This window comes from Cyprinus carpio, chromosome B21 (genome assembly GCF_018340385.1).
Source record: "Cyprinus carpio isolate SPL01 chromosome B21, ASM1834038v1, whole genome shotgun sequence".
Classification (NCBI taxonomy): Eukaryota; Metazoa; Chordata; class Actinopteri; order Cypriniformes; family Cyprinidae; genus Cyprinus; species Cyprinus carpio.
In genome coordinates, this window is record NC_056617.1 from 3184511 (window position 1) to 3207346 (window position 22836).

The 22836-nt window shown below is 33.1% G+C and overlaps 1 protein-coding gene across 4 annotated transcripts in view; it reads left to right on the plus strand.

The window, feature by feature from the left end:
- Nucleotides 1-22836, plus strand: part of LOC109050620 (CBP80/20-dependent translation initiation factor-like) — a 57869-nt gene that overhangs the window by 32825 nt on the left and 2208 nt on the right. Inside the window, exons 8-12 of one of the 4 annotated variants that reach the window (XM_042747698.1) lie at nt 201-278; nt 3858-3926; nt 10251-10743; nt 12285-12584; nt 16762-16917. In XM_042747698.1, coding sequence (XP_042603632.1) covers nt 201-278; nt 3858-3926; nt 10251-10743; nt 12285-12584; nt 16762-16917 — 1096 coding nt within the window. The remainder of the gene's footprint in view (nt 1-200; nt 279-3857; nt 3927-10250; nt 10744-12284; nt 12585-16761; nt 16918-22836) is intronic. The other 3 variants (XM_042747697.1, XM_042747701.1, XM_042747700.1) reach the window with 3 other exon arrangements.

A 22836-nucleotide genomic window follows, 5' to 3' on the forward strand; every position in this document is an offset into this window, starting at 1 on the left:
TGTGCATGTGCAGAATTATCATGAAAATAAAATAAGAAACATCTTGAAATAATATACTAACAAATGTTTTAAAATTGCATAAATTCTGCAAAATGTAAAATTTTATTTTGTACTTTTAGTTATGAGGTTCACGCTTATGTACAAACTGTTCAGACTTTTTGTTTTGGCGTTTCTCATGTTATTTTCTCTCTCTTTCTGCAGGTTTTTCCTCCTCTGCCTAATGAAGCTGAGATCGCACACACGAAAAAACTGTTTCGTCGCCGCAGAAATGACCGCCGGTGAGTCTCAGTGTTACTGTCCGGCTCTCTTCCAGTTGTTTAGCGCAAACATTACGCACAGAACGCTGACGTTAGACTCGGAAAGCAGAGAAAACAGCAGCTCACACTTTCCACATGAGTCAGACTGCGGTGTGTAAAACGTAACACGCTGTACCTGCATGTTCTTTACTCAGAATCTTCTCTTTTAATCCATTAAAGCACTTCCACTCTTTTTCTTTTACGTTTTGACTTTGACCTCATCGGAGAAGTTCTCTGTTGTAATTTGCAGTTGCTAAGAAACGGCAAAAAAAGAAAATATTTTGGTCTAAACTTGTGCGAATGAAAAGGAGGGAGAAAGAAAGCAAAAGCTTTGTGTTATTCAGGGTTTTGTTGATGAGAAGAAAGGCTCTGATGTCCTTGTGTGTGACTGCATGTCTTCGCTGGACGCTTCTCATGTGTGCTTTGTGATGCCGCTGGATTCGAGGACGTTTACGCTGAGGTTTTGGCTTTCTTTGACAGGACGTGTGGAACAGAATAGATGGTTTATATGTGAATAAAGGCTCCCAGATTCCCAAAATGCACTGCTGCCTGTCCTTCAGTGGCCTTTACTGGTGCTTTTGATGCCTGCGAGTCAGGGTTTGTGTAGTTAACTAAAACCATGAAAAGATTTTGATACTTGAAACTTAAATAAAATGAAATATCTAAAAAGAACGTAAATTGTTTTCTTTTCAAAATTACTAAAACTGTAACAAAAATTCAAATAAACATTATTAAAAATAAAATTAAAATGAATAAATATTAATATCTAACCAAATATAAATATATAAGCAAACATTTTTGTTTTTGATAATGTAATGAAAATTAAAATGAATAAATATTAATATCTAAAAAGACAGATAAATATATAAACAAACATTTTTTTTGTCTTGAAATAGAATAAACTGAAATTAAAGAAAATATAAAAAAACTAGTTGCCAAGGTTGCATTTCTCAGTTTAATTGTAATAAAATAAAAATAAAATGAATAAATAAAACTTTATTGACATATTTAAAAAGTAAATAAATAATTTACAAACAATAACATTACTAAATCTTTATCTTACTCTAACAAATAAAATGAATAAATAATTACAAAAAGAATATTTAAATAAATGAATATTAATATATAAACAAACTTTATTGTTTCTTGAAAAAATCCAATAAAATAAATATTAATATACAAATATGATGTATATAATATAAATATAATAGCATCTCAATGATACTATTTTGTTTTTTGTTTTTCAAAAAAATCCAGTTATTTACTGTAAGTTTATGTTAAAGAGTAAATTTTATGATAATTATTGATCTTAAATTTGAGTAAATGTGTTGTACCCCAGCGATAAGTAGCTTAGCAACCACTCTAAACACCCTAGCAACCATACAGCAATGCAATAATACCACTCAGAATGCCTTAGCAATTCCATATCAACACCCTGGTAACCACCCACAGCATCCTAGCATTGTGTTTGTGAGTTTTGCACTAGCAAACAACACAATTAGCGTACAGTGTCATTTTTAACATGTCTTACTTGGCTTTCAGACCGCAGAATATGAGAATATGTCTGCTTTGACTACAAAAGTTGGATGTAAGAGAAAAAACAATCTAGGGAATAATTTCTCTTTCACTGTTTGTGTGTGTGTGTGTGTGTGTGTGTGTGTGTGTGTGTGTGTGTGTGTGTGTGTGTGTGTGTGTGTGTGTGTGTGTGTGTGTGTGTGTGTGTGTGTGTGTGTGTGTGTGTGTGTGTGTGTGTGTGTGTGTGTGTGTGAGCGCGCATCACTACACAAGATGATTCTCTTCCCACATCTCTCTCTCTCTCCCACTCCTCTAACAGAAGGCTTTTCAGCCTGTTATTGCTGCTGTTGGCCACCCACAATGCTTTGCTCCTGCCAGAGAGGACTCTGCGGTCGTTTTGTTTGTTGGCATCGCTTCTTGCCTTTTCTTTCTTTCTCACTCGCTCTCAGTCTCTCTCTTTAGATTAGTTTGCTGAATCTAAACATCTTCACAGTCACACTTATGAACTGCAGAATTTCGCTGACAGAAACTCAGCAGCAGTTTGACTTTACTGATCAGATTCTGAAGATCATGTGACACCGAAGTCTGGAGTAATGACGCTGAAAATTCAGCTTTGATTACAGGAATAAAAGATATTTAAAAATATATTTACAAAGGAAACAGTTATTTTATATTGAAATAATTTCAAATTTGTACAGATTTCACTGTAATTTTGATTTAAATAAATGCAGCCTTTGTGAGCAGAAGATACTTCTTTCAAAAACATTATATTATAAATCATACCAACCCCAAACTTTTGAATGGTCTTTTCTTTTCTTTTCTTTTCTTTTCTTTTCTTTTCTTTTCTTTTCTTTTCTTTTCTTTTCTTGTTTTCTTTATATTTGAAATATTAGTCTTGTTTTTTTTATCTGATTATTTTGTTTTTTTTTTTTTTTTTTTATTTTACTCTTTTGTTTATTTTACTAATAAGTGTTGTGTTTTCATTTATATCGTTTGAGGAATAGGAATATGCTTCTCGGGTCTGTGTAGGCTTTTTTGGCATGCTTCAGTAGAGAAGCTCAATATCAGGTGAATTCACAGCTGATGTCTATATGATGTGTTTTGATGGATTGTAGTATAAAAGATACATTTTTGTTGGATTGATAAGGAGTGATGAGGACCTTCACGACTGAAGAGAGAGATACGATATGGGCACAAAAAGCATCTTTGAGAATCCTTGGCATAGGAAATGCTGCTCACAGAAAGTGTTTCGTCAGTGTTTCATATTTTGAAGAAACTTTCATCACCGAAACCATCCTATCTTTTCGTATTTATTGCAACATATCGTTTTCACAGCTTTATGTGGATGCAGATGCCTATTTTTACCCTTAAACCCTGTAGCTCCTTTTTATTTTATTTTAATTCATATTATTTTTATTTTTAATTAAAAAAACTTTTTTATTGTTTTTATTGATTTTTATTTTATTTTATTTTTTTTTTTAAATAGTAGTTTTTATTGTTGTCCCAGTCATTTACTCCTGCATTTTCCCACCTTTCCTCTCCACAACCATCCTGTCGTTTCTTATTAACTGCAGTGTTTCATTGGTTTTGCAGCATAATGTAGATGCCATGTCATTTTGGAGTCACCTTTAAATCCTGTTGCTCCTGTAAACTTTTTGTATTTTATTTAGTTTTTTGCATTATTTTATTTATTTGCATTTTTTTTTTTGTTTTTATTTTTTGTTTTTTATTTTTTTTTCGTAGTTTTTTTTGTTTTGTAGATTTATGTGTATTATTTTATTTATTTTATTGCATTTTATTTCATTTTTTTTTAGCTCCAATAGATTTCAGTAGATCTTTCGATAGATTAGCTCTCAGTAGATTTTGTAATTGTCCCAATCATTTACTCCTGCATTTTTGAGTTAGTTGTTACTGTTCCGTCTCCTCCTTTTTCTTTTGTTCTTCCTGCTTTATTTAGTTCTCTCGTATCTTCTTGTTTTCCATCCCTGCTTGTTTCCACCCTCCCATCCACATTGTTCACGTGTCGTCTCCCTGTGGTACCCGTAGTCGATTCAATCTGCCCCAGGATGACCTGACAGTGCTGCTGCCAGCCGAGGGGAAGAGGCAAGTGTCCAGGTCAGTGTCTCAAACAGGTCCAGCTCCTGAATCCTGTCCGCTTACTCTTGTTCTTCCACTTACAAGCTTGGCTCACGAAAACAGGACTCCTGAACTGCTTATGGGATCCGAACCGCTCTTGGGATTCAAACTAACCATCTCCTGACTGGATCTGTGACCCTGAGGTCCTGTTTGCTTTATTCTACTTGCACAACATAAATCCTCTGTACAGTACTTTCTCATCCTCTTCTGCCTCTCTTCAGTTGTGTCATCATTAATCTGCACACTATCTCCGTACAGTAAGACCAGTACTAAACAGAAATCTAAATCCACAGGAATTAAGGTGGCGGGTATGAGGGATATTAATGAAGGTCATTAACAGTGTTCAGCTGCAATGGTTGGAGAAGATCTGGTGGAGTGAAAGGTGTGCTAAACATTGGTGTCAAACAATTATGGATTTTTTTGATGGCCAAGCTGATTTATATATATATATATATATATATATATATATATAATTTGTCATCCAATACTGATTATTAAAAAGTCCAAATATTGTCCGCTTTTTTTGGTCTTGGCAATATATCGGTTCACCACTACTAGACATATATGTCTAAAATCTCAAAGAATTTAAAGAAAAACATATCGTCCATTGCTGATTATTAAAAATGCCAAATATCGGCCAATTTATAAGGTCTGGGTGATATATCGGTTGACCACTACTAGATATTACCTGAAAATACAGAAATGGAGGTTGATGATTCTGGGATCTTAAAAGTTAGAGATTTATCAAGGAAATGGAACGTATCATTCAATGCTGATATTTAAAAATGCCAAATATCGGCTGATTTATCGGTTTTTATGATATATATGTCGTACACTACTGGACATTACCATTAGAGGTTGATGCTTCTGGAATATTCTTTAGATAAACATGCAGGAGAACTAGTGTGCTGTATGATGGAGAATTTGAAGTACTATTGACTTTAATCAGAATAATAATTTGACCAAACTCCGAAATACAGTCTGTTCAGTATGTCATCATTTTCATAGTCCAAGTTATTTGTCCGCATGAGCATTTTAGAAGGATGTGTTTTCAATTTATGATCAGCAATATGAGATATTGAATGCACCGTGCTTCTGTTTCTCAGTCTTATTTTCATTTGACCCTGTTTAAATATAGACTACTGTCTTCTGTAAATGAAATCTTTTATCTTGAATGAGTGATGTATAACTTTATTTAGAGAATTTGTAGCGGTGTCAAAATAAAGGTTTTATATTTAAAGGTCAAACAGAAAAACGTATCGTCCAGTGTTGATAATTAAAAAATTGCTTTTATCTTGAGAGTTTGTTGATGTCAAAATAAAAGTCCCAATGCTGTCAAATAAAGGTTTGACACTTAACGGTTCAATGCCAAAATTTAAAAATGCTAAATATCAGCTGATATATCGGTCTTGGCAACGTATTGGTCAACAGCTTCTAGACATTACTTAAAAACACAGAAATGGGAGTCATTGCTTCTAGAATATTCCATAGATGATCTGTTTTATGTACATGGTGGAGAACTAGTGTTCTGTGATGGAGAAAATGGGCTTTTTTATTCTATTCATTATGTCGTCATTCTCACATGATGAGTTTCACGTGTGTTATTTGTCTCCTTGAACATTTTAGAAGGATGTATTGTGAATTTTTTTATCAGCAATATGAGATATCGAATGCTTTGTTCTTCTGTTCCTTAGTCTTATTTTTATTTGTGTTAATTTAAATATGGTGTGTTTTGAGAGAGATCTTTAAGTTGACTGTGATGCAGGCGTGAAGTGTGAAGATTCCCGTCGATGACAGACCTGTCAGTCAGGGTTTATCTTGTGTAAAGCAAACACTTGATGCTAATGTTATGTAAGAGGTTTTCTCAGAGCTTTTTGTTGTATTGTGGTGTGTGTGAATGAGGGAAGGGAAGGGTTGGGTGTGGACGACATTCAATCTGGCTCCCTAGCTGCTTATAAGTGTATGTCGGTGAGAGGTACACACACACACACACACATTGCATGCCAAACATACAACATACATTTACATTACTGAATGAGAATCAGCACTAAGATAAGTACACATTTGAAACATAATGCATTCTGATGTTAGCTGTATTAGGTTAACATCTAACATTATTTGTTCGTTTTCCAACTTTTGTTTCATCTTTTTCAAAGTCAAAGGTTAATTTCTACATCTAATTGAGATATTGATGAACTCTATATACCTGAAGTCTCTCACATATGATACTGTTGAGCAGATGTCTGATTTTAAATGAATAGAAGTGCTTTGATTTTCTCAAAAACACATTCAAGGACGTCATCATAATCTGCTCTGTATGTATATATATATTCATGTTATAACATTATTTATAATATAATGTTATTTTTTGTAGATGTAGATTATTTTTAAAGAAAGGGATTTAATTCAGCAGGGATGCATTAAATTGTTTAAAAGTAACATTTACAATGCATAATGTTACAAAATATTTCTATTTCAAATAAATGCTGTTCTTTTGAACTTTCTATTCATCAAAGAATGCTGAAAAATCAAATGTATCACGGTTTCCACAGAAATATAAAGCAGATTAACTGTTTTCAACATGGATAATAATAAGAAATGTTTCTTGAGCAGCAAATCGGCATATTAGAATGATTCTGAAGGATCATTTAATGATGCTAAAAATTCAGATTTGATCACAGGAGGTATATTTTTTTTTTAATATATTTTAATATAAAAAAGTTTTTTTTAATTTTATTATTATTTTTCAATATTTTTACAGTATAGTTGATCAATATAAATCCAGCATTGGTGAGCAGACAAGACTTTTTCAAAAGCATTTCAAACTTTTCAGTGATGGTCTATATGTGTCGTTTCCGTATTTCCACCACTGCTGGAATAGATATGTGAAGCATCTGTGTAAAACATGTTCCCGCAGAGCGACGTCAAGGGTTAACTTGCGTAAAGCCTGAAGAATGTGACGGTCAGCACCTCGACGTCTTATTTTCGATCTGTCATTCAGCACACTCAGTGTGTGTCTCCCCTAAAATTAACCCCTAGTAAAACCAAAACACCACAGTCAAACATGACCTTAACCTGGACGCCTCGCTCTAAAGCTGTCAGTCAAACCTGAAGCCCGTCCTCTGAGCGTGTGTGTGAGAGGGTTTAAAAGAGCACAGAATACCAAAGAGGTTACGTTTGTTCACGGTCACTAGTGAAGACCTTCCTCTTTGAAGTGTCCGCTGATGTTGTAGATTATGTTCGCTACAGGACTCTCCATGCTTGTTTATTCTTTGTTGAAGCAATAAAATATGACCTTGTTTCTCTATAATAGTGTTATTTTAGTATTATTTATTTAAATTAAAATTAAGCATTTAGCAGACACTTTTATCCAAAGCGACTTACAGTGCATTCAGGTTAACATTTTTTACCTAACATGTGTTCCCTGGGAATCAAACCCACAACCTTTTGCGCTGCTAACGCAATGCTCTACCACTGAGCCACAGGAACACTATTTACTATATTATAGTTTTTGTTAACATTTTGAATTCAACTTTAATTTTAGTTAAAGTTTTAGTAATTTTGTGTTTGTCATTTTTATTAGTTTGTTTATATAGTTTTTATTAATTTATATTACTTACTTACTTACTTATATTACTTACCAACTTACCTAAACTCACTAGTTCAATGTTATGCGCCCTCCAGAAGTTTGCGCTCTGCAAGTGAACGACGCCTTGTGTTGCCATTGTTCAAATCACTCTCACTGACTTTTTTCCTGGACTTGGTGGAATGACCTCCCGATCTCAATTCGAACAGCTGAGTCTTTACGCATTTCAAAAACATCTAAAGACTCATCTTTTTCACCTGCACTTAACCAAACAATAGTACTTACCTTTTTTTTTCTTTTTCTTTTCTATCATATTCCAAAAAAAAAAAAAAAAAAAAAAAAAAACCCTGGCTACGTGTCTGTACTAGACTAACTGAGACTTGTCATAGCACTTGTATACCGTTGTTGTTTTCTCGTTGATCTGATTGTTTCTCTCATTTGTAAGTCGCTTTGGATAAAAGCGTCTGCTAAATGATTAAATGTAAATGTAAATGTATATTACTTTTAGTTTTTTAGTACTTTTTTGCTTCTTTTTTTTTTTAGTTATTTATTTAGAGTTTTAGTCATTTTAGTACTTAGTTAAATTAAATGAAAATTAGAAATGTCGCCTTGGCAACTAGCTGAAATAATTAGTTTTTATATTGAATATTTAATTTAAAAAATATATTTTTTTTTTATATTTATAAATTTTTTAATTGGTATTTTTATATTATTTTATTTGACTTAGTTTATTTATTATTATTAGCTATTATTTATTATGTATTTATTATTAGCTTAGTTTTAGTCATTTTAGTACTTCAGTTTAAACTAAATGGAAATTAGAAATGTTGCCTCAGCAACTAGCTGAAATAAAATGCGTTTAATTTTTTAAAAATATTTTATTTCACTTAGTTTTTATTTCAAATAACATTTGTATGGTATTAGTTAACTATAAATACTCTACAATGCTGACACTGAAAGAAGTTGCATAACATGCAAAAGTTTCATAATGTTCATATTGTTTCATATTGACATATTATGTTGCTGTTCATGTTGGTTTCTGTTTAGTCATAGTGAAATTGGTCCAAAATCCTGTATATTAAACATCACATATTTTGATTGGTTGGGATTTCACTTTCTGTGATGCCAGAAAAATGCTTTTGAAACTAGTTTGCACCTAATTTAAATGAAGTGCTTTACAATTTGTTTGTGAAATGTTTAACTCTTGAATCCAAATATAGTCTTTTCTTGAAAAGAGTAAATAGTCAGACTATTGCAGTCAGTGGTGCACAGCATTTGTTCGCATAATGTGCACAAACACACTCACACGTGACGCGGCGTGCTCTGAATGCACACGTCAGTATGCATACACATGTAATGTACACACAGTAAAGCCCATAATCCAGTGTCGGTCTTTAGGATGACTGGAATCTGGTGAAGATAGATCGTCCCATCAGCCTGCTGCAAACGTGGAGATCTGGGTGTTTACATATTGACTCACATCTGCTGTAAATCATTACACACACATTAACACACTGTGTGTGACTGTGGTTGTTATTAGTGGTGTTTAAGTTAATCCTCACTATTACTATTGCTCATATTTAGGGTTAAGGCCCATTCACAACACAAACTCCAGCTATGAAGATAACTAGATGTTAGTGTTCACACAGCACACAGACGTTGTTTATTATAAGCGTGTGTTGTCGTCTGCCTCTTTAATTGTTCAAGCTCTTTAAAGCTGGATGGATTATGATTGGCTGTCAGTGTATCATGTGGATCATCAGTAAAAAATCATTCAAAATGATTCCTTTGGTATCATTCCTCTTTGTTGTTATCGGTATAGTTGTGGTTTGGATGTATCCATTCTCAAAGAATTAAAATTATTTTATTAAAACTTTTTTTTATTATTAATGAATTAATTAATGAATTATTTTATTTATTTGTTTGTTTTATTTTGACTTAACCAACCAAAACGCTCTTATTGCATGAAAGTGGGGCTGCAGTGTCTATTAGAATTTATTGATTTATTGTTTGGATGTATTTATTGATTTATTTGTGTTTATTTATTTGCTTACATGTATTTTTTCTTTAGACTTGACCACCCAGCAGGAGACTCTTACATTCAGTCAGTATAATTTGCACTGTGGTTTGGACCAGAATTATTGTTAATTAATTATGGTTAATTATTATTATATTAATAATAATAAGTATTAATTTGTTTATTAATATATTATTATAAAATATACAATATAATATATACAATATGTTTATGTATTGTTTTTATTTTAATTTTTGTTTTTGTGTATTTATTTGTTTGTTTGTTTATGTTGACAGCAACATCCACCAGGACTTATTTATGTATTTAATGCATTCATTAATTTATTTGTTTTGTGTATTTATTTGTGCATTTGTTTGCTTGTTTTGTGCATTCATTTATTTTTGTGTATTTATTTATCTACCCAGAACATCCTCTCTACCACTACCACATCCTGTCAACTACTCAGAACACATTAGCAATTGCATAACAATGCACTGACTACTAATTTCAACACATCCTCAGAATACTGGCAACCACCTAAAAATGACCTAGCAACTACTCAAAACACTTGCAACCACATAGCAACATGCAAAACAAAATCCTTCGGAATGCCATGTCAACTGTCTAGCAACACCCTGGAAACCCCACACAACAAACTCATTGACATAAAGATAACTGGCTCTTTTTGTTGTTGTTTTAGGAGACAGCAGCGCCTGCCTGGAGGAGGAGGAGGGGCTCCTCTGAAATCCCAGAATCCTTTGCAGCAGCAGCAGGGATTGCAGCAGCAACAACAGCAGCCCAATCAGATGCAGCAGCCCAACGCCGACCACCAGTCAGGTGCTGGCACTAAGTATGGGGGGCGGGGTTACCAGGGCCAGCAGAACCAGGGCGGGTGGCAGGGCGGCCCGCATCACGGCTACAGCCAGAACCGGCGCTGGCATCAGCATCCCAAACACCAGACGAACAGTGTTAATCAGGGGCCCTCGGGGGCCGACAGGGGCCTCACGCGCAATACCAAAGAGTCAGAGATTGTAAAACATGGGGAGCCGGAGCCCCACATGGAGAAAGGAGCGAAGGATGAGCCTGCGAAAGAGGAGAGGAAGAAAGGAGACAAAGAGGAGAAGATGGAGAGAGGGAAGATCTGCTTACTGCAGTCGTCTAAAGAGAGACTGAGGAGGAGATTGAAAGAGAAGGTGATTGTTGCTAAAAACATTAGCAACTTACTATCAGTGTGGTAAAACATGTTAACAACATGCTAAAACAAGCCAGAAACTTGCTAAATTCATACTATCAATACTATCAGCATAGTAATAACATGTTAAAGCAAGCTTGAAACATGTTAAATATGCTAGCAACATACTGTCAGTGTAGGAAATCATGGTGATAGCAACATGCTAAAACAAGCCAGAAACATCTTAAATATGTTAGCTACATTCTATCAGTGCTATCAACATATTAACATATTGTAAAATGTTAGAAACATGTTAGAAATGTTCCAAATATTTTATCAACATGCTAAAGCAAACTAGAAACATATTAAACATGCTAGCAACATACTATCAATGTGGTAAAACATGCTAGCAAAATGGAAAAACAAGCTAGAAACATGATAAATATGTTAACAACATACTATCAGTGTGGTAAAACATGTTAGAAACATATCAATGTGGTAAAACATGTTGTCAACATGTAAACTAAGCTAGAAACATGTTAAAACATTAGCAACGTACTATCAATATGGTAAAACATGCTAGCAACATGTTAAATATACTAGCAACACACTGTCAGTGTAGTAAAACATGCTAAAACAAGTTAGAAATGTGCTCAAAATTCAAGAAACACACTATCAGTGTGGTAAAACCATAGACTGTATAAAAACATGGACGTAGTGTCTGTGACGTCACCCATAGACTCCTCAAGAGCGGTTTTGAAGCTCAAAGTTTGCAGAGCGGGCCATCGCCATCTTGGCAGCGCATCACCGCGCGACTCTCTCTGGATAATCGAAAATGGGCAAAAAGGCGGGAGTTGGTTGCTGAAGCCACGCCCACCTAGCGCGACGGCATTCTCAGCAGCGGCAATCCACCTGTCACTCTAGTGGCCACGCCCTTAATTATGCAGAACTTTAAGGCTTAATATAATTTAAATAGATGAGTTATAAAAAAATCCACCCCCCTCACAGTTGTCATGAAGGGCAAAAATAGTTATATATAGACCAAAATAATTTTTTGCACCAGGCTGTAAACGTTTTTTTTCTGCTGTAAAGTTGGGCATTTTAACATGGGGAGTCTATGGGACTGACTCCTTTTTTGTAGCCAGCCTTTGGCGGCCAGTCAATGAATCTCAGTTTTTGTCACTTCCTTGTTGGCTTCACGAGAGAGAGCGGGAGGTTGCCGCTCGGGTAAAACGTTAGCACGTTAAATATACTAGCAATATACTAACAATGTAGTAAGACATGCTTACAATATTAAAAGAAGCTAGAAACATGGTAAATATGTTAGCAACATACTATCACTGCGGTAAAACATGCAAAAACAAGCGATATGATTTGAAATCTTTTTTAACATTATAAATGTCTTTACTATCACTTTTAATCAATTTGAACACATCGTTGCTGAATAAAAGTATTAATTTTCTTTTCAGAAATCGTAGTGATCCCTAGCTTTATAAACATAGTATATGCTGTTCCTCTGTGTTCTAAGTCATGTGACAGCTCTCGCTGTTCTCTGATTGGCAGGAGGAAGTTCCCGTGGCGACGGCCGGACCGCAGCGGAACCGAATGGACAGATTGTTAGAGATTCTGAACAGCATGAGGAACAACAGCAGCGGTGTGGAGAATCAGCTCACCACGTTCATGGAGGAGGCGCAGAACTCGGCCGATTCGGAGGAGACGCTGAACGAGATCGTCCACACTATTTACCGCAAGGCGGTCAGCGACCGAAGTTTTGCGGCAACGGCAGCCAAACTCTGTGACAAGATGGCTCTGTTCATGGTGGAAGGAACCAAATTCCGCTCTCTATTACTCAATATGTTACAGGTAAGAACTGAATGTTTGTAACTTACTTGATCACGTTCTGCAGGTTGTCTCATATTGGTCAGTGCTGTGTCTCTGAGGACCAATCGGATTGCACGATTCACAAACGTAATCCCACCTGCTGCCCAACCACATCCATCTCAGCTCTTTAGTTCCTCTTTTGCATCTGCAATTTGTCCTCTTCCTCTTTTTCTGAAGGGCTTGAAGAAGCCGAAGTATCAGGATGTGACTCACGTCTGCAATCCAGCTGAGTGACCCTGTACAATTTCCTCATTGGACAAAAGGGACTTTTTAGGCCCTGAACGCTTTCACCTCATTTTGAAATGAAGAGTTTCTGAAAGCAAACGAATAGATTTTATATCAAAATGAAATTCTGTCACTGTTTGTTCAGCCTCATTTCCTGTGGAATGCAGAAAATGAAGGTTTTTTTTTTCCTGTCTGCTCTTTCCCTTATAATCAACAACACCAAAAAAGTGACTCACATAATTAACATTTTGCATGAACAAGAAAAGCGGTTTATGAATATGGCCATGACAAACTAAATTATGTCTAGCTTTGCTAACATTTTTGTGATCCAGTGTTACTCAAGTGTTATTTATATGCTATTACAGTTAAATGATTGAGCTCAGAAAAAGCACTATAACTTTATTTATGCTTGATATAAATAGTAATAATAATAATTATTATTATTATAGTTTTATTCATATTTTAAATTTAGCTTTGTTTAGTTTTTTAGTAATTTTATGTGATTTAAGTTTAATATAGTTTTATATATATATATATATTAGTGCTGTCTCGATTAATCACATCCAAATTAAAAGTTTTTGTTCACATAATATATGTGTGTGTGTGTGTGTACTGTGTACTGTGTATATTATGTATATATAAATACACACCCATGCATGTATATATTTAAGAAAAATATGTAACATTTATATATTAAATCTATTTATATATAATATTAATTATATAAATATAAATATATGCATGCAAATATTTATAAATATTTTCTAAATATAAACTGTATTTTTGTGTATTTATATATACATGATAAATACACAAAGTACACACAGATATTTCATGTAAATAAAAACGTTTATTTTGGATGTGATTAATCTCGATTAATCTCAGGATCTCATTTCTGTTTTTTGTTTACTTTTTATATTAGTAGTCTTCATTTTAATGTTAGTTTGTGTTATTAATTTTATGTGCTTTTGTCAATTTTATTAGTTTTTGTCCATAAATAAATATATATAATATATTTATTATTATTATTATTATATAATATATAAATATTTATATTTTTTAATTTTTTAATTAAATTAGATCTAGTTAACAGTAACAAAAAATATAGAATATGACCTTTGAATTGATTTGTGATGCGTTGAAGCAGCTGGCATTTATATCTGTATTTGTTCAGCGTGTTCGGTGGTGAAGCTCTAAGTATTTTGTCGTTGTTTTTGGGAACTGACTGTTAGACTCATTTCTCATTGTGATGTGACACCAGAAATCTGACCCGCTTTGCTGTGGCCAAACACACATCCTGCTCCACACACTCACAAACACACAAAGACCAACACACGCTGCATATCAAACAAGCATGATCCTGCTAACGTGTCAGTAACAGGATTATTACTTTGAACCTTTGATAAAACATACAAAACAATAATGTGTAGCATTTATTTTTTATGATTTATTTTTATCAGTTATAACATTACCATTATGTAGCATCTATCTAAGGCAATGTTCTTAGTGACGCTCTTATAGTAAGCATAGTGATGCTCATTTTATACTGGTTTTAGATATTAATACTGATTTTACATTTGGCTTGTATATATACTGTAGTTGTAAGAAGGTTTTTTCTCTTAGCATTTTATAGGCTGGTTTCTTAAATTTGAGTTGTTGATCATTTTGATCAACTAGTTTGTTTTAATATCAACAGCTCTGTGACTGGTAATTGTCTTACACAAATATATATGTGAGTGTGTGTGTGTGTGTGTGTGTGTGTGTGTGTGTGTGTCTGTGTGTGTCTACATTTTTAATTGACAATTAAATATATAACATTTTTTTGACAATTAATCATTTAATGTATGTGAATGTATTTTCACATCACTTTTGATGTATCACTTTTTATATAATATGTACTCTACATATAACTTCATATTATTATTTTCGTTTTTGAAAGAAGTCTCTTCTGCTCACCAAGGCTGCATTTATTTGATCAAAAATACAGTAAAAACAGCAGAAATTGTGAAATATTATTACAATTTAAAAGAGCTGTTTTCTTTGTGAATATATTTTAAAATGTAATTTATTTCTGTGATCAAAGCTGAATTTTCAGCATCATTACTCCAGTCTTCAGTGTCACATGATTCTTCAGAAATCATTCTAATATGCTGATTTGCTGCTGGAGAAACATTTCTGATTATTATCAGTGTTGAAAACAGTTGTGCTGCACAATATTTTTGTGGAAACTGGGGTACATAATATTTTTTTTTTCAGGATTGTTTGATGAATTAGAAGCTCAAAAGAACAGCATTTATATGAAATCAAAACCTTTTGCAATATTGCAAATATCTTTAGTCACTTTTGATCAATTTAATGCATCCTTCATAAATATAAGAATATGAATTTAAAAAAAAAAAAAAACTTTTTAATGATAGTGTAATTGTTTTAACGGATAAAATCAAAATGATAAAAAAAGTTATTTATATATCAATATGATTATAAAATAATACTAAAAATATAATTATAATATTATAATAATATCATTGTAATAATAATAATATTGTAATATAAATATTATTGATTATTATTTTTTTGTACGTGTAGTGCCACGTTAACCCCGTGTGGAGCATCAGTCTGGAGTTTTGCGTGTGTTGAGGAGGATGAATCATCCGGCTTGTCCTCACATAAACCGGGGCTCTTCACCCGTCTGGTGCTGGAGCAGACGCTTTCGTTCTGACGGGGTTATGTAACGCAGATACGCAGATGCGGGTGTCTCTGACCTCACTGAAAGGACACGTCTGCTGCAACTCATTTAGCAATCTGCCTCACACACGCAGTTTATCAGAGAATACAGACAAGCTGCCAGTGTGTGTGTGAAAGTCCATTTATAGTTAATATGTTTTTGTTTTACACCTAACACCGCTTTTTAAATGCCTGGTTGCCACGGATACACTCATATGAGATGCTATTTGAAGTGAAAACAAAATCTTCCAGAAATGCCTCCAATGTCTCTCTCTCTCTCCAGCATTTTTATTGCAGAAGCTTAATAATCATATCGAATCATATCTGCTGGATGAGACCCAATACATGTTCATTAATCACTTTAATCTGCTGATTCCAAAAATAGTGTCTGTTTTGCTCAAGTGCGTCACACTTTCTTACAAAAATATGTTGCAATTAATAGCGTTTTGGCTTTCGATGACCATTTGTCTTGTATTGTCCCTTAATCAGCCGAAAAACTGCCCCAAACTCACGAGTCCTGCCAATTTCACATGCATGACATCATTTCATTATTTTATGCCGAATCCTGATTCCACATATTCTACTTATTTGAAGACTGCTTTTGTTATTCTGATAAGTGCATTAAAGCTGATTTTAAATATATATATTTGAATTTATATATATATATATATATATATATATATATATATATTTTATTTTTTTTATTCATTTATTTTTTTGCAAATCAGTTCATAACATTATGTGTGAACCAATGTTTTTTTTATTATTATTATTATTTATTTGCAATTATAGATTTATTATGTATTCCTATTTAGCTGTATGTGATCTTTTATATATATATATATATTGAGTTCATCAAGGTATTATTGGGCCTTTTTTGCAAATCGATGGAATTTTTTTCTGTGTCATAATCAAAAATATTATTTTGAATAAATTTAGTTGATTCTAAAATTGCCAGTTTGTGATTTTTAGTATGCATTTGTATCGTTTGTGATGTGTCTGTATGCTAGGGATTTTTTAGAATTTGTCTTTTGTTTTTATTTTTATTAACATTTTAACCATTTACAACACAAACAAAGCCCAAGACTTACAACTTACAAAAACAGAAAAGAGATGACAGATAGATAGATAGATAGATAGATATTGAATATTAAACATCTGTATGTCTCTATATGTGTGTTGATGTGTCTCTCTCTCTGTGCGTCTGCAGAGGGACTTCACGCGGCGTGAGGAGCTGCAGCAGACGGATGTGGAGTGCTGGCTGGGCTTCATCACGTTTCTGTGTGAAGTGTTCGGCACCATGAGGAGCAGCTCTGGAGAGCCGTTCAGAGTGCTGGTCTGCCCCATATACTCCTGTCTGAGAGAGGTGCACAAACTACACAACATGTCATCAGCTACACACTCGCGTTCTGATAGATGTGAAAACGAATGACATGTTAACTCGGAGAGGAAGAGGAATGAACAACAACAATTTACTACTTATGCTGTTTTGAAATACTATATATTTCCTGTATATCAGCTCACCGAAGAGACCCGAGCTGAACACTGGATAGGCGTTGTTTTTGTGTACAGTAAATGTGAATGGTTTTGTATCTAAATTAGTGCTGTCAATCGATAAAAAAAAATGTACGAATTATTCACACTTTTTTTAATCCAACATAGCATTAAAGTTTTTAAATATACTTTTATATTGCAATAATTCCACATTCAATCTTCAAATGAATGTAGAAACAACATATTATCAATATCTGTGTAATGGCATCTTTTTTTATGACTGAAGGCAAGTATCACTGATACCAATACTAGTGATGTCCCAGGAAATTGTTCTTTATTTTTCTTAATATATAACCATTGGCTATATGTAATGTTGACGGTACTAACATTGCAGTGTAATTAAGAGCTTTCGATTTTAACATTTATTAGACTTCTAATTGAGGTGCACTTAACACAACCTTTACATTAACCCATTATAATAAATATCATATTTGCTATGCCTTTCAGCAAGTAGAAAATATACAGAAATTGAATAAAGTGATCAAACACTAAATTCTAAATTAAGGTGTAGTTGGAGCGCGCGTCTGAAAAGTCTCCCATTGGATGTGCTTGTAAAGACATTCTGTGTCTATACAAATGCAATTCTTGTCAAGAAAAAAGAGACAGGAGCAGCAATTGTGAGTGGAGGAGCTCCGCCCCTGTGTTAACTGCATTAAATAATTTTAATGCCGTTAAACCGAAAAAATTTATCGCTTGCGTTACCACAATAATTTTGACAGCACTAATTTAAATGGATTTTTTGATGAAGGTAATTAATTTTATATAGTTTGCAGCTGAATTTCAGTAACTCTAAAAAGGTTTTTTTCATCCAGAAAGAATTGCAATTTCAAATACAGTAAAAAAATAAAAAAAGGTTTGGTTTGCTTAGAATTTTATGAGTACATAATAATAATAAAAATAATAAAAAAATAATCATTATTATTATAATTAAAATAAAATTGTTATATTTATTAAGAATAAATATTTTTGGGGGGAGCGTGAATTAATAGTATAATAGTAGTAATAATAATCGAAGTAGAAATAATACTAATAATAGGAGTAATAATATCATTATCATTAGTTCTTTGGTCAAGAATGAAATACTGTATATATATATATTAAGATGACTTTAAAATAATAATTATTCGTGAATATTTTTACAAGTATTACAATAGAAATATCTTATTTTGTTTAATATTTTAAATTGTTATAATTAATATAAATATATATTTTATATATAATTATAATAATTCTTGAATATTTTAAATTTAATTTAAATTTTATATAATAATAATAATTTTCAATGAATCCTGTCAGCTCTACTGGCGAGGTTGTTTTGAGTTGTAAAGTTTTTTATTTTTTTTTTTATTTTTTTTTTTACAAAATATCAAACTCTTTCATTTCAAAAGATCAGGGAAAATTAGTTTTTTCCTAAATAGGGCTTCCCTGTCTGCGATGCATCCTGTCAGTTGTTCAGGTGATGACAGACGCGATCCGTCAAAAGCCCAAGTTTGATTCTTCATCAGAGAGCCGTGATCTGGGTGAGAGTTCAGCGTGTGTTTGTGCCGTATGAATGCTGCTATTCAAGAGCGCAGCCGGATTAACATCACATTCGTCGCTCGTATCAGCACGTCCCGACACGATGGCCTGAGAGTCCTAACAGGCGCTTTGTGTCGTGTGTGACAGCGATTACAGTGCGTATACAGGCCCGTCTCAGCCAGGTGTTAGTGTGTGTTGTGTGCGCGGTGGACCGGCAGAGCAGGTTGCTTAATTACAGGTGATCCAGCTGCAGTTTGGAGCTGACAGGTGTATTTGGAGCACTGAGGGTGTGGGAGAAAATAAAAGACAGGATGAATGGAGGGAGGGTGAAAAGAGACGTCTGTTGTTCATTTGGAAGCTGCTGGAGCTGAAGGGTTGGACTCACCTCTGATCTTCTCAAACCCTTTTGTTGGATTCTCTTGTGCAGTTTCATCACTTTTACATACAGTTGCATACAGTTAGCAACTAAGTTATCCATGTATATGAGTCCTAACTGTATGTAAAAGTGATGCACTGTTTTCTCAGTTGAGGACCTACACTAAAAAAGTTGTGTTGTTGTGATTTTAATGATTTTATTGAGGGTATTTTTAGTAAATTTATTGAGAAGTTGCAGAGAGTAATGAATTGAAGTAATGATTTGGTTTTAAGAATGCTGTAAATTTGAGTTGGCGTTTTCTTGTAAAATCTACTCCGATTAGCTTTTTTTACAACTTTGAAAAATTATTTTTGCAGAGAACAGTTACATTCTACACAATTCACTAATTCTTTTGAAATTCTTCTAAATTGTATCTAATTTTAATTCTTATCTAGGAAAAATGTAGAATTACCTCTTAAACAAGGAACTTGTAAAAATTTGCTCAAAGAATTGTTTAAAATTTTTGAATTTAGTATTTAAAACAGTCCCATATAATATATATTATTGCATTATATTATATTTTAATAAATATAAATTATATTATAATATATTTATTATAACATATGTTAATATATTATAATAATATATTATATTTTAATATATATAAATTATATTATAATTATATTTTAATTTATATTTATTAAAATATAATAGTTATATATATATATATCTATATTATATATATATATATATATATATATATTATATATATATATATATATAAAATCCAAGTTATAATATATTATAATATATTAAATATTATTTTATAATATAATATTTTATACTTTATATTTTTTAGATTATATTTTATAAAAACTTAAATTTTTATTTATGTTATAAGATTGTGATTGTGTCCTGAAATCATCGTTAAAGATTAAAAGAGAGAACTCGAGATGTAAAGGCAAAAGAAATCTGAAGTTTTTGGTTTGTGTTTTTGATTTAGACCTTTGCACATTAATTGCACTTCTTGCAGCAATGTTTTTTTTTTCTGTAAAATGAGTCAGCATTGCAGATGACTCATTTTTAAAAAGAAACTATTTTTCAGAGTCAAAGAAAGCAGCATTAAATTTATGCATTTTGCAGAGATTTTTATCCAGTGACTTACAAGAGAGGAACAAATGCAATTAGTCAAAGAGCCAACAGTATTCGTAATATACGATCAAATGGCAGGTTTATTACACAACTAGATCTGAAGCAAGCTAGAGAAGAGCAGAAATGCAGAAAATGAAAGGTTTTATTTGCATTCTTAAAGGATTGGTTTTTAGACATGCATATAGTAATGTTTTGCTTATCTAGGTGGTAATTTGGGGGTTGGATTGTATCATCAAATGCGTCTCTCAGTGGTATTGGAGAGTTGGTCTGTGTGTTGTTTTATGTTGATTGTGATGAGGACGTGTGTTGTGTGTGGGGTTAGTTTGAGGTGGTTTCTGTAACGCGAGCTCTGCTCCTCTTCTCCGGGGACATCATTATGGACTGTATAACTCTAGACCTAAAGCAGACGGTTCTCTGGAGACCCCTGACCACCAGGACTAGATCCCTCCAGTCACCAATATACACTTTCACTCCTTCAAACGCCGCGGGCCATGGATTCACCTCTGATGTAGCTTGTCATATATTCAGACAGTTTCTCTGGAAATGATATTTTTGATATTTTTTGGCTGGTTTTCTATTATAATATGCTGGCATGTAAGGGTCCTTCAGACTTTGTAGGTGAAATTTTCTTATAAAGAGAAAGGTTTAAAAACAGATGTCTTTAGTTGAGGAAAACCTGAAGATATCTGGGATTTTTAAGGCTGGAAATGTCATGAATATAATGAAATCTTGCAGTCAAGAAAGTCTCTATTGTGAATTTTTTATATGTACTGTTTAAAAGTTTGTGGCTCGGTAAGATTTTTAATTTTGTTTTTGTTTTTTTTACAAGAAGTCTCTTCTCATCAAGGCTGTGTTTATTTGATCAAAAATACAGTAGAAACAGTAATATTGTAAAGTATTATTACAATTTAAAACAGCTGTTTTCTATCTGAATATATTGTAAAATGTAATTTATTTCTGTGATGCGCAGCTGTATTTTCAGCATCATTACTCCAGTCTTCAGTGTCACATGATCATCAGAAATCATTCTAATATGCTGATTTGCAGCTCAAGAAACATTTCTGATTATTATCAATGTTGAAAATTGTTTTTGCCACCCATATTTTTGTGAAAACACTGATAAAAGTTCAAACCGATAGCATTTATTTTGTTCACTCTAAGTTTTAAATAATTGAATGCATTATTACTTCATTTGAATTCTTTTTTTTTTTTTTGCTTTATTTGATTTTATTTTCTCTTCATTTCATTTCATTTTATTTTAAACATTCAGTACTCAGAAATGATTGGATGTCATAGAAATTTGGGAACCCTGTAAGACTCTTTAACATTAACTGCAGGCAGTACTGTCATTTTGACACTGATTTGCTCAACAAATACAGTATTTTTTTGCATTTTTATAGACTAGATACAGAACAGCAGAGCTGTGCCATAACAAACAGGCCAGATCTGCCGTCTGTTTAACATCCCACTAATTGACATTTACTCATGTTAGCATAGATTATTCAGCCACTTTTTCATCTTTCTCTGAAGAATCACTACTTAATTTTATGGAAAACTTAGACCAAAAGTAAACGCGTCACATTGTCTTTTGAAACCAAAGAGTGACGTAGTATGTAGATATACTGTAATAGGTTGGAAGATTAGCCAGTCATAACAGAGGTCAGTTACATACAAAGTCTTAAAGGAACAGTAACCACCTGTTTGTGAAAACATTATAGGTAAACATTAGGCAAACAAGTGTAGGTTGTTTTTTTTATATTAGATTATCTGTTTTGTTTTGTTGTGGTTGTGGTCACCATGAGTGAAGTGAAGTATATTTTGAGAGCGAGTCTGTTTGAATGAGATTTCTGGTTTTTGTGGCTTTGTGCGGGAGCTGTCAGCTGTTTTGTGAGACAGAGTCCAGAGCCGCTCGCGTCAGCTTTGATCAGCCCCTGCAGGCCCCCGCCTCACAAAGGGCTGCCTGTGTCGCTGCCCGATCGCTTTACCCGCCTGCCGCTCTGCTAGTCATCTCAGTAGATCTCTTCAGACACACACACACACACACACACTGATCCACAGACAGCACAGTTTTAAGGGCAAGAGCTCCAAAAAGGAGCAAAAACCCCATGAACGTATCATTAAAGTTGTCCATGTATCCTCTGAAGTCACGTGATAGCTGTACAAGTTTGAAAACATGAGTTTAATTACTACAGTAAGTCACGTTTTGGGAATAGTAATGGAAAATTTTGACTTAAAACACCACTAACAGTTGGGGCTGGGTGATATGGCCAAAAATATTATCACAATATGTTTTTCCATATGATTTGATATAAATATATATATATACACAACATTCATTTTATACCACTAATAGGGAAGGAAGTGCATTCCACCTTTTTATTAGACCTTATGAATATAATCATAGTTTGTTTGTTTGTTTAAAGGAAACTTCATAGAATATGCGACCTTTTCATTTAGGGCCCCATTAATTCAGATTGTTCAGATAATTGTATTCTTTTTTCTTTCTTTTTTTTCTTTTTTTTTCTTTATCTCAAAATAATATACAAGTTCAAAAATGTGTTATGGACTGAATTCATAAAACGTTAACAATTGAATAATATTTTTTTTAATAATGTAAAATACAGTATAACATTTACAACGAAACACTGCATTTTTATTTTATGTCAAATAAGGTGCTGCACTTGTATAAAAATTAAAAAACAAGTC